At 43.5% G+C, this 13,039-nt stretch overlaps 1 protein-coding gene across 3 annotated transcripts in view; it reads right to left on the minus strand.

Annotated features, from left to right (window-relative positions):
* Nucleotides 1-594: 594 nt before the first annotated feature.
* The window catches only part of avil (advillin), a 35,415-nt gene continuing 22,970 nt past the window's right edge, over nucleotides 595-13,039 (minus strand). Inside the window, exons 13-20 of one of the 3 annotated variants that reach the window (XM_072249802.1) lie at nucleotides 10,636-10,815; nucleotides 9,439-9,584; nucleotides 8,135-8,279; nucleotides 3,358-3,546; nucleotides 2,674-2,742; nucleotides 2,398-2,431; nucleotides 1,550-1,635; nucleotides 595-708 (exon numbers count right to left, since the gene is read on the minus strand). In XM_072249802.1, coding sequence (XP_072105903.1) covers nucleotides 595-708; nucleotides 1,550-1,635; nucleotides 2,398-2,431; nucleotides 2,674-2,742; nucleotides 3,358-3,546; nucleotides 8,135-8,279; nucleotides 9,439-9,584; nucleotides 10,636-10,815 — 963 coding nt within the window. Of the gene's footprint in view, nucleotides 709-1,549; nucleotides 1,667-2,397; nucleotides 2,432-2,669; nucleotides 2,743-3,357; nucleotides 3,547-8,134; nucleotides 8,280-9,438; nucleotides 9,585-10,635; nucleotides 10,816-13,039 lie in introns of all 3 variants that reach the window. The other 2 variants (XM_072249801.1, XM_072249803.1) reach the window with 2 other exon arrangements.

Genomic DNA, 13,039 nt, shown 5'->3' on the forward strand with positions numbered 1-13,039 from the left:
ACCTTGTTTCTCCTCCTCCTTCCCTCCCTACTAGTGTGACCTCCTGAGCACCTGTTGAATGGCTTCTTGATGACAAGCCTTCAATGATTGGCATATTAGAGGAGTCAAATGTTACCTCAGCGGGTTTGGGTTAGATGGTGGCACAACTATTTTGATTGAACCTCAAATGGGCGGGGTAGAGTATGAGGCATAACATACAGACTAGAATGACTCGGACTCCTGGGCTTTAAGTGCTTTCGACCTTTCGAGATTTATGTGCATCTTGAGGAAGATGGGGGGGGGAGGGGACTAAAATCATTGACTTTATCATTAGGACACCTTGGGTCTAAACATACATTTTTATGTGTACTTTTGTTTATAAGCAGTCATACAAATCATCCATTTGGTTAGGAATTAAGAGATGGAAGATATGACATGTTTTTATTTGAGATAATTCCCTGCTCCTGAAAGTGGATCAGAATTATTATCTGACAGAAAGTTTAAAACAACGAATAAAGGGTAGTTGTGGACATAGAGCCAGGTGGGGCTGCTGTGATCTTTCCTGGTCCTCCTTTATGGCCATTGAGCCTTGAATGTTATCCAGTTCTCCATCTTTTAGAACATTCCTTTTGACTTCTTCAAGTTTACCTGTTTCCAGCTGGGCATTGCAACGAAGACCTCTCTCAACAGGCCAAAAACCAGTTTGAAATCTTGGTCTGTCAGTGCGTCCTGCAAAGGAAGTTCATGAGCTCAGTTTGATTCTTTTCCAGCCTCTGCTAACACCCTGCAGTATTGGGTAACCTTTGGAAAAATCTCTGAACTTTACTGGTTCTCTAACGACCCAGATTTTGCTCTGTCACTGATAGCTTCCTCTCCACAAGTGACTAACTTCTCTTTCTCTAAACCAAAAGGTCTTTGTCTATCTGATCCCCACAATCCATTAGCACCAGCTGCAAATCTGCAGGGTATTCCTGACCTGTCCCTTCCACTGGGAATGGACAGGCTTGGTATTAGTTACTTAATCCTTCTGCGTTGAGTTGGCTGGTGCTAGGTAACTGGAATGGTTCTATTCGTCTCATTTCTGGGCCTGGGTTCCCAGTGTTTTAAACCCAACCCCCCACCCCCAGCGTAGTTGCTGGATGTGGAGCCTGCTCTATCGTTCTTTTATGTAACGTATAGAGACCCTCAGCTGTAAGAAACATGCAGCATGAGGTTTATAGCATCAGGATCACAGGTTGCTAGCACACGCAGCAAATGATGCTTTGCTAATACATCTTAAAAAGGTGGCCCTGGAAAGAATAACACATGTCCTGCCACTTTAAATTGGGTCAATGCTAGGGTAAGTGACCCAGAGAGAGAGTGTGTTTTATCTTCACCTGTGACCACCCCCACCCATACAACTTTCTCGCAGTCTCTTGGCCCTCTGGCTGAGTTAAGAAATGCATTTTGTGCCCATTCACACTGTGGAGGCAGCTAACAAAAGCAGAGATATCAGCTTCTATCCTGTCATGTGCTTTCAATTTCTTACACTCCACACGTCCATTCCTGCATCACCATCATCAGAACTAACCTCTTTTCTGGCTGGGTTGACACCATCAGGCAATTCATATGTTTGTTTGTTAATCAGCGCCTCCGGTGGATAGTGCTTGTGGGTGGCTACACAGTCTAAGTCCATCCCAGCTACATCCTGCAATAAATAAAATGCATTACTGGATTTGTTACAATTTTTTAGATCTCCACTTAAGATAGCCTGTCACATAATGCTAAACTCTCTCTGCATCCACATAGAGGACCGCTCTAATAAGTGATGACTCAAATTCATATTTCCTCCCATAAACCCAAATTTCTTGGTGACTTCATGCTAATTATCTCAATCTTGAGTATATTTAGCAATGGAGCCTCTACTTGGAATCACAAAGGTTCACAACCCTCTGCACATTAATAGATTCAAAAGCAACAGGGTGGAGTGGGAAGTGAAGGAAGTGAGAGATTTGGTGCACAGCCAGGAAAATGAGATTGATCCAGAGATTAGTGTTTGCCTCTAATTATCAATTTTGATGCTAGAAGTTTGTGTACGACTCACATATAACCCCTTGGTATGTTACAGAAGAAATGAAAGAAAACAAGTCACACGGGGAATAAAACTGCAGCAGATTGCATTACATTAACAATGTACACTTGGGAATGACTTGATCTTTTGCTGGTCTGGGAAATCCTAAAGAAGTCAAAGAAAACCAACAAGCAGGTGAAAGAAAGCTTGTATTAAAAGCCAAGAGATGGCAAAACTGAGGGAAATCAGACTGGTGAGGTGCAGGAAATGATTGATTTCAAGCTGCAGACAGAAAGAATATTGCAGACTTAGGTAGTGGTTAAGTTATTGGGCAAGCAATTCAGAGCTTGTACCAGGGAGCTAGAGGCAAGAATTCAAATACCAACTGGGATTCTTCCAATTCTTTAAAAAAAGTTATCAAATTACAATGAATATGGAACTAATTCCCTTTAGGAAAGACAATCTTCTTTCTTTACCCAGCCTAGCCTATTTGTGTCTGCAAACCCACAGCGTTATGGATGACTCTACAATCATCCAGCAAGAAACAATTAGCGATGGGCAATAAATGTCAACACACCTGCATGCCACGAGTGAATAAGAAGGAATTACAAGACGTGGGGCTGGTAATAGGAGAGGATACTTACAGATGAGACCTGCACAATTGCTGCAATGTCTCCAAGCTCCCTTTTCATTTGATCATAAGTTTTACCATCCTGGAAAAGACAGCAGAAACACGAATATTATGAGCTGGACTAGCTTGATTCTTTTCTAAGAGAATTCAAAGGATAAACTTCATTGGTTGAAGTGAGAATTTCCTGCCCACATTTCTTTATGTATTTCAAACTGAAAAACAACTGGACAATTACATATCATTCTTGACTAAAATACAGTGACAAAATTTGGGGAAGTCCAGTGGTAAAGCTAGGCTTGATGTTACCTCTTTATACATGATAAACTGTTTATAAGAGTCCTACAGCACAGAAGAAAGGTCCTTCTACTCTGATGTTCCAGCATTCTATTACTGCCAGGTCTGTTCTCAAGCTCCTATGTGCTAATGCAATTCCATTCATTGTGCTTTAGACAAGACTAACCAACATACAGTATGAGGGGAAACTTTTAAGACCTCCTCTCTTATTAATACATAATAATACCAGAGTCTTTATGCACTCATTTATTGAAAATGTATTAATAAGAGAGGAGGTCTTAAAAGAATCTCTAGCTTAGTCTTGCTCTGTTTTTCTAAGCCCTAGCAGCAATGCACAGAACGTTATTCTCCCTTTATCACTGACAGTTCATTACACAAAATTCAAAATTCTGAAGTTCCTTACGCTCCATTTGCTAATGTCCCATGCCACAAACCAGCCGGTGAATGTGGGCGGTTCAAAGCCCTGTTTGATCATGATTATGGGGGTGTCCAAGTCCCGGTCACTAGGATGAGTCTTCAGGTATTCCTGCACTGTTGTCAAGGACAGCCTCTTTTCAGTTTCGTTTGCATTTTTGCCGATCCATAGGAAAACCTGCAACATAATAAGGAGGAATCCAAGGATGATGAAAAAGATGGTCAGACTGAAGCTTTCAAGTTTCTACAGGGCCTTCCAGTTCTGTTCTTTGGCTCCAGTTTCCCATTATGCCCCCACAAAAAGCAACTCATTATGCTCCTTCATATCCACATTTCATCTCAGATATTTAACCAGTCCTTGAGTTGGGGTGGGTATGGTGAGGGGTGTAGTGGGGATTGTTAGATAGCAGCAAGGTTGTTTCACTAGAAGACCCACAAAGACTTGAACTGCAGGAAATGACCACGAGACATAAGAGCAGAATTAGGCCATTTGGCCCATCGAGTGATCCACCATTCATTCAAGGCCGGAGGAAATGGGTGAAGGAAAATGTGGTGATGTGGGGTGGGTGGGGGGTGGTGAGGAGTACAATTCCAGACTAATCATGATAAGGTAGCACATTGGTTAAATTACCAGCCTAGTAATCCAGGAACATGGGGCAACACAGGGTAGTAGTTAGCACAATGTTTCACAGTGCCAGCTGTTATGGTTCAATTCCCACCACTATCTGTAAGGATTTTGTACATTCTCCCCATAACCATGTGGCTTTCTTCCCATATTCCAAAGACATACGGATTAAGGTTAATGAGTTGTGGGCATGCTATATTGGTGCTAAAAGCATGGCAAAACTTGCGGGCTACCCCCAATACATCCTTGGACTGTGTTGGTCGTTGATGCAAACTATACATTTGACTATGTTTTGACCTCCACGTGACTAAATCTTTAAATCTTTCTCTTTGGCTGCAGGATTTGAATTCAGTTAATAATCTGGAACTTGGAAGCAAATAAAACAACTGGTCTTAGCAATGATAAAAAAAAACTAATTGATTAATTGTTAAGAAGCCATCTAGGTTACAGATATCCCCCACTGAGGCAAAGCCCTGTGCTTACATGGATGAGGGCTATATGCAATCCAGATGCATCCCTTATGGTTAGCTATCAACTGCCCTCTTAAGTGATCCATCAAACTGTACCAGTACGACTGAACTGCAGTGATTCAAGGCAGTAGCTCACCAGGATGATTAGGGATGGGCAGATAAATGCACGCATCCCCAAAATATCCACACATCTAGTGGGTAAACCCTGGCATGTGTCTGTGTGTACTCAAGTAAAAGGACAATGCACTCCAGAAAATAGAAATTTCAGTCATTATTTGGTAACTCATTGTAAATAACCTTAATTTACAGTGAATAGCTTGAACAGGGAAATATGGGAAAGTCTCCCCTTCAGCTGAATGTGCCAGGCCCAGTCAGCATGCTCACTGGAGCAGCAATTACTCAAGAGTGGGGAAGGGGAGAAAATATATCAGCCAGGCTTCTCACTGTCCAGTGGTCACCTCTCCACAAGCACTTCCCAAGAAACAAAAGTGTGTTTTGTATAGTTTGAGGAAATGGAATGAGGGTTGACTGATAGCTTTGCAGTTAGACAGTGTTTGAATTTGGAGAATATTCACATGGTGTAAATTGTTGGAGACCCTTCGCTGGTCGTGGATGGGGAACATAACACAGAAGGCAGGGGGCGATAGTAGATGAAGTATATTCTACCTGGAGGTTGCTGACCAGTAGTTTCTGCAGGAATCTGTTCTGGGACCCCTGCTCTTTGTGATTTTTATAAATGATTTAGATGAGGAAATGGAAGAGTGGGTTAGTAAGTTTGCAGATGACATGAAGATCGGTGGTGTTGTTGATAGTGTAGATAGAAGGTTGTTGAAGGTTACGAGGATACACTGATAGGATACAGAGCTGGGCTGAGAAGTGGCGGATGGAGTTCAATCTGGAAAATGTGAGGAGATACACCTCAGACATATGGTATGTTGGTCTTCGTTAGTTGGGGGACTGGGTTCAAGAGCCACAAGGTAATGTTTCAGGTCTATAAAATCCTGGTTAGACCACACTGGGAATATTGTGTTCAGCTCTGGTTGCCTCATTATAGGAAGGATGTGGAAGCTTTAGAGGGAGCAGAGGAAATTTACCAGGATGCTGTCCAGATTAGAGAGCATGTGTTATGAGGAAAGACTGAATGCTAGTGCTTTTCTCTTTGGAGCAAAAGAAGATGAGAGGTACTTTGATAGAGATGCTTAAGATGATAAGATGCATAGATAGAGTGGACAGCCAGCAACTTTTTCTCAGGGCAGCAATGCCTAATACAAAGGGGCATAATCTTAAGCTGATTGAAGGAAAGTTTAAGACCATAAGACAGAGGAGTAGAATTAGGCCATCTGGCCCATTGAGTCTGCTCCATCATTCAGCCATGGCTGAATTTTTTTCTCCTCCACAATCCCAGTTCCCAGCCTTCTCCCTGTAACCTTTGATACCATGTCCAATCAAGAACCTATCAATCTCTGCCTTAAATACACCCAATGACCTGGCCTTCACAGCTGCATGTGGCAACAAATTCCACAAATTCACCACCCTTTGGCTAAAGACATTTCTCTGCATCTCTGTTTTGAGGCTGTGCCCCCTTGTCCAAGGCTCTCCAATCATGGAAAACATCCTTTTCACATCTACTTTGTCTAGGCCTTTCAACATTCGAAAGGTTACAATGAAATCCCCCCATCATCCTTCTGAACTCCAGCAAGTACAGACCCAGAGCCATCAAACGTTCCCTATATGATAACCTTTTCATTCCTGGAATCATCCTTGCAAACCTCCTCTGAACCTTCTCTAATGCCAGCACATCTTTACTAAAATGAGGAGCCCAAAACTGTTCACAACACTCAAGGTGAGGCCTCACCAGTGCCTTATAAAGCCTCTGCATCACATCCTTGCTCTTGTATTCTAGACCTCTTGAAATGAATGCTAACATGGCATTTGCCTTCCTCACCACCAACTCAACTTGCAAGTTAACTTTTAGGGTGTTGCTGCACAAGGACTCTCAAATCCCTCTGCATCTCAGATGTCTGGATTTCCACCCCATTTAGAAAATAGTTCACACATTTATTTCTTCTACCAAAGTGCATGACCATGCATTTTCCAACGTTGTATTTCATTTGCCACTTTCTTGCCCATTCTCCTAATCTGTCCCAAGTCCTTCTGCATCCTACCTGTTTCCTCAACACTATCTCTGCCCCTCCACCAATCTTTGTATCATCTGTAAAATTGGCACAAAGCCATCTAAATCATCTAAATCATTGATATACAGCATAAAGAAAAGTTGTCCCAACACCGACCCCTGCGGAACACCCCTAGTCACTGGTAGCCAACCAGAAAAGGATCCTTTTATTCCCACTCACTGCCTCCTACCAATCAGCCAATACTCTAACCATGTTAGTAACTCTCCTGTAATACCATGGGCTCTTAACTTGGTAAGTAGCCTCATGTGTGGCACCTTAGGGAGGGAAGTGTTAGATTGCTCTCAGAATAAAGATACTTTATTGATTCCAAAGGAAATTACAGTGTCACAGTAGCATTACAAGTGCACAGATATATAAATATTAGAAGAGAAGTATGAAAGAATGAAAAATAAGTTACCTCAAACAGTCTAGCAGGAGGTGGTCATCACTTCCCCAGCTATTGGTTGACTCATTATAGAGCCTGATGGCTGAGGGTAAGAATGACCTCATATAATGCTCTTTGGAGCAGTGCAGTTGTCTAGTCTATTACTAAAAGTGTTCCTCTGATCAGCCAAGGTGGCATGCAGAGGGTGAGAAACATTGTCCAGAATTGCCAGGATTTTCCACAGGGTCCTTTGTTCTACCACAGTATCCAGTGTGTCCAGTTTGACTCCTATAACAGAGCCAGCCTTTCTAATCAGTTTATTATATTATAGGTTAAAGAGTCAGCACAACATCATGGGCTGAAGAGCCTATACTGTGCTGTAATATTTTATGTTCTTTGTAACCATCCAAGATTCAAATTTATATATCATGTGTACATCGAAACATACAGAGAAATGCATCGTTTGTGTTAGAAACCAACACATCTGAGAATGTGTTGGGGCAGCCTGCGAGTGTCACCACGCATTCTGGGGGCAATGTAGCATGCCCACAATGCTCGACAGAACAAGCAACAAAACAAGCCCCATTCCTCCCTTCCACCCATGCATACACTCAGTCTTCTAACCCCAAGACAGGCTGCCTAATTCGGGCTCCAGCAACCAGCGAATCCGGATTCGGACTCTGATTCGAACATGGACACAGAGACCTTTGGCCTTCAATTACCCAAATGGACTTGCAGAGATTCACAGACCCAGGGATCTGGCCAACGGGCCTCGACCGCCGGACTTCCAATTTGACCGTCAGGCTTCAATCTTGATCAAATTACTTGAATTTAAATTTCCCGCTGCCATGGTGGGATTCAAGATCATATCTGAATTACCGGTCCAGAACTCTGGCTGCTTGTACAGTGACTGTTCCCATCTTCAGCCTCAGTGGGATATGCTCAGGAAGACAGCTCCAGACTCAGTGGGATAAACTGGCTGTCCATCCCAGTCATCCTGCAATAAGTCAATCACTGACTGACAGGGCACGTGAAGGGAATAGAAAACTCAGCAATCTAATTTCCAGGTCACCATATTGAAAACAGCATTTCCACTGGTCAGTTCTATTTACCTGATCCCATGTATCCAGGAGCATGACATCATCTTCACTGAGGTCATCCTGAGTGAAATTTGTAATCTCACTTGCAATGAATCGCCCTGTTTTGTTGGAGCATTCAAAGAGACGGGGTTGATAGTCTGTATTTTCCTCTTGTAGCCTGTACAGGAATGGAAATATCCTTCATGAGGGACAGAGATAACCTATCAAACAGGAGCACAGTTCCATCTCTTTTCATGAAGGGTCTTCAAACCTTCAACTAGCTGGGCTGGGTGGGGGGTGGGTGCTTCGAGCTCTGGCTGGTTTGTATTGCTAGAGTCATTGCTGGCTGTTCCAAAGTAAAAGAACTTCTGTATCTAATGTCAAGAAACAACGGAAAGGAGGAAGAGTTGAAATGGGCACCCCTGAACCCAAGCCTTGGTGAAAAGAGCTGGTGCCACTGTTCTGCCCAAATCAAAGCCCTGGCTCCTGCTGCTCCAAGAAACAAAGGCACAGGGGTTTAAAGGAATTGGTCGAAGGAGTAGCAGGGAGATGTAAAACATTTGCACCTGGAGACAGGTGAGGCTACGGAGGTCACCACCTGAAAGCGTGGTGAGGCGGAAATTCCTCCCCACCGTTAAACAGGACTTGGATGTGGACTTGAAGAGCAGTGGCCTGCAGGGCTACAAAGGTAATGAGAGGCATTGATCGTGTGGATAGTCAGAGGCCTTTTCCCAGGGCTGAAATGGCTAGCACGAGAGGGCACAGGTTTAAGGTACTCGGAAGTAGGTACAGAGGAGATGTCAGGGGTAAGTCTTTGTACGCTGAGAGTGGTGAGTGCGTGGAGTGGGCTGGCAGCGACCGTGGTGGAGGCGGATACGATAGGGTCTTTTAAGAGACTCCTGGATAGATACATGGAGCTTAGAAAAATAGAGGGCTATGGGTAACCCTAGGTAATTTCTCAGGTAAGGACATGTTCGGCACAGCTTTGTGGGCCGAAGAGCCTGTATTGTGCTGTAGGCTTTCTAAAGCCAGTGGGGCCTACACTGAGTGGCTCTTTATCAAACAGCATAAACACAAAAAGCTGAATATCCTCCTTCTGCCTTCTTTGAGTCAAAGTCCCAATTGCTTTTGGTCTCCTGCAAGAGGTCATGTGTGACTAACAGACAAGAACAGGATAGAACTTGGCAATAATACCCACTCCACCAAAAGGTCACCCACTAACACCACCTGTGCAAATGTCAAATGGACATGTAACCAAAGTAAAAGAGGAAGCTGCAGCCCAAGGAACCTTAGCTCAGTGATGTTAAGGAAGAGCAGTTGCAGGATTTGGTTTTTACCTTTTACCATTTGCATAAGGTGCCTTTCCACCGAGTGCTTCCCAAAATTCCATTGATTCTTGGCCCTCAGCAACAATGGCCTCACTTCCATTGGAAATAATGACAGCCAACTCCTTTGCCATTTCACGTTCATCCCCATTGGATCCCTACAAATTGGAAGAGCAGAATCAGAACTATGACCTTAAAGAACTTGCAGCAACATTATTCCTCCTCTCCGCCCTCTTCTGTGACAGTGTTTGGTTACCATTGGGAGGCGTGTTTGAATAAAGGACTTACTCCTCCTGAGCACACAAGGCTATTCCTGTGACTTCCACCCGTCTTCCCAGCACAACAATAGCTCATTTTGAGAACAAAATAATGAACCTCACTTGCAGTCATGAGCAAAGCCTATCAGCAATGGTAATGTTCAGCATGAGTGTCGAGAAGACAGAGGCTATTTTGTTTCTTGTTCTCAGGCAAATCTTGGACAAAAGTCCTTGAAATCATGGCAGACTCCACTTTTTAATGCAAGGGTAATCAGACACGGTGACATCGTCTTTGGTGATTATTTGACCAAAGTTCCAAGTAAATTTATTATCAGAGTACATGCATGTTACTATAGACTACCTTGGGATTCATTTTCTTGCAGGAATTTACAGGAAAAATAAGAAATACAATAGAACTTATGAAAATTTATACATAAGCTGACAAAATATCAAATAACCAATGTGCAAAACAAGACAAACTGCAATAAATAAACAAAACAGAGCCTTTTTAGAGCTGATATCAAATAGCCTATGAAACTGAAGATTAATTTACAGGATGCCAATTCACTTTCTACTTTTGCCTTTAACAATGTAAACGAGATGGAACAAAAGCTGTTTGACTTGAGGTCCAGCAATCATCAAATCAGGTAATGAAATGTTTTCACAGGAATTAGGTGTGCCTGGGGAAGGGGAAGTATGAGCAAGCAGTGGTGGTGTGAGTACTGAGTGGAAGCATATGGTAAAAGCGTTGCCAGACATTATTATGAGATGCAGTGCGGCAGAGGCGCCAGTGCTCACTGGCTAGTGACATCGAAAGGACACCGTAGCAGTACCTCCTGCTTGGAACAGCCAACAGCACAGACCACGGACTGAACTTCCAAAAGGGTTTGCCATTAATGTCTTCCTAAATATTTAGCTGATAGCTTGTCATTTGTATTTCAAGTACTTTTACCTTCCCAAACCAGAGGTAGCAAATTGCTTTGGTCGTTAGGAGAAAAACGTCATTTGAGTTCAAGGATGAAGCGTAGGGTGAGACCTCGATCGCTTTGGTGTTGGACTTATCATAGCTGTGAATCTGAAAGAGTCTGACAGGCGGCTCTTCTTGTTTGCTGTTCTTCCTTGAGGTGCCCCCCTAACAAATGATTAAATAATACACAGTAGTTATTTTATTAAAATAGCAGTTCCTCCATTCATAAATTGCTTGACAAATACTTAAACGAAATAACTTCAACGCCGAAGATTTGGAAAAATTAAAGAATTCATTTAAAAAGCAAACACGCCGTGTATATACTTAATTCATAAACAGAACAGTGCATTGAGGCCACATTAGCCATCGTATCTTTGCCGACTTTTGAGCAAACCAAATGTAATTCTAATACCCAACACTTTCCCATAGCCATGCATATGCAAGCAGCTAGAAATTGTAGGCATTCTTGCCCACAAAGTAAACCATCTCTCCTTCCCTTTATTCCATCCAAATAACACCACTTCAAATGTTAGCTTAAGGTGAAATGTTTAAGGTCAGTCCCTTGTATTAGTTTTTGTACATCTGCTCAGTTACTGGTGATACCACTTAAAAAAAATATAGCACTTTATTCAGTCAGCACCTTAAATCTTTACAGTGGCTAACATGTGTGGAAGTATATCATTCAGGCAATGGCAGGCAATATTTTAAACAGCAGTCAGTGGATCTCCTTTGTCATTCTCTTCTCCACCCCCACCCCCACCTGTTTTTCTCAGATTCCAATTCAGATTTATTTATCACATGTACATCAAAACAGACAGTGAAATGTGTCGTTTGCATTAAACACCAACATAATCCGAGGATGTGCTGGGGGCAGCCCACAAGGGTCGCCACATGTTCCAGTGCCAACATAGCAAGCCCACAATGTTCAGCAGAACACAAGCAACAACAACGGAAAAACAAGCCATGTTCCTCGCAACCACCCCCCCACACACAGATAGTCCCGTGTCCATTCATCCCTCCCCACTGATCTCCCTCCTGGCACTTATTCCTGAAAGCGGAACAAGTGCCACACCTGTCCCTACACCTCCTCCCTCATTACCATTCAAGGCCCCAAACAGTCCTTCCAGGTGAGGCAACACTTCACCTGTGAGTCTGTTGGGGTCATTTACTGTGTCTGGTGCTCCTGGTGTGGCCTCCTGTACATCGGTGAGACCTGACATAGATTGGGAGACTGCTTCGCCAAGCACCTACACTCCATCCGTCAGAAAAACGGGATCTCCCCGTGGCCGCCCATTTTAATTCCACTTCGCCTTCCCAAACGTCTGGTAATGCCCCACCCCCCACCCTCCCACCTTCACCATTCCCTATCCCCTTTTCCCTCTCTCACCGTATCTCCTCGCCTGCCCATCGCCTCCCTCTGGTGCTCCTTTCCCTTTTCTTTCTTCCATGGCCTTCTGTTTTCTCCTATTAGATTCCCCCTTCTCCAGCCCTCTATCTCATTCACCAACTTCCCAGCTCTTTACTTCATCCCTCCCCCTCCCGGTTTCACCTATCACCTTGTGTTTCTCTCTCCCCTCCCCTCACCCTTTACATCTACTCCTCATCTTTTTTTTCCTCCAGTCCTTACGAAGGGTCTTGGCCTGAAAAGTCGACTGTACTCTTTTCCATAGATGCTGCCTGGCCTGCTGAATTCCTCCAGTATTTTGTGTGTGTCACACAGACAATCCTTCAACCCAGGACAGAACACCTCGGGGTCTCCAGCGGACTTGGACATCAGACCTCTGACTTCCCCAGTGGATTCGCAAACCAAGGGCTTCGGCCATCAGGCCTCAGCTTCTGGACTCGTTGACTTTGATCTTTGACCTTCAGTATCGACCCAGGACCCAGGACCACGATCTTCAGGCCTCGAACTCCGGACTCACCAAACTAGGGGGTAACGGGTCCTCATGCCAGAGGAGTATACCAGAAAATGTGTCAGTGAGCTCAAGTGTGCATTCTTCATGTATGAGTAGGCTAACTGATTGTGAGGGGCATTACAGAAAGTCTGACTTCCATGTACATGGCCTTCTGCATCATAATGATCAAGATTATCTTGGTTGATATTTTGTTATTAAACATAGGATCTAAAAGTTAGCTCACCTCCAAAGCACAAATACAGAGAGACTTGTGTTTAGATTCTGAATAATGACTTAGAGATGTGGCCTTCACATAGTGAAATAATTTTCTAGGAGATTCCCACATGAGCCAGACAAACCAAAAGGTGTGTTGAATACTTAGAAGAATGACCAAATAATCTGTTTTAGTGGCGTCAGTTGAAGAATTATGTAAAGCATCTTAGCTTATCATGCTGTGGGATCTTTAACAACTACCTGAAGCACCAGAGGGATTA

The sequence above is a fragment of the Mobula birostris genome, chromosome X (genome assembly GCF_030028105.1).
Source record: "Mobula birostris isolate sMobBir1 chromosome X, sMobBir1.hap1, whole genome shotgun sequence".
NCBI classification, from domain to species: Eukaryota; Metazoa; Chordata; class Chondrichthyes; order Myliobatiformes; family Myliobatidae; genus Mobula; species Mobula birostris.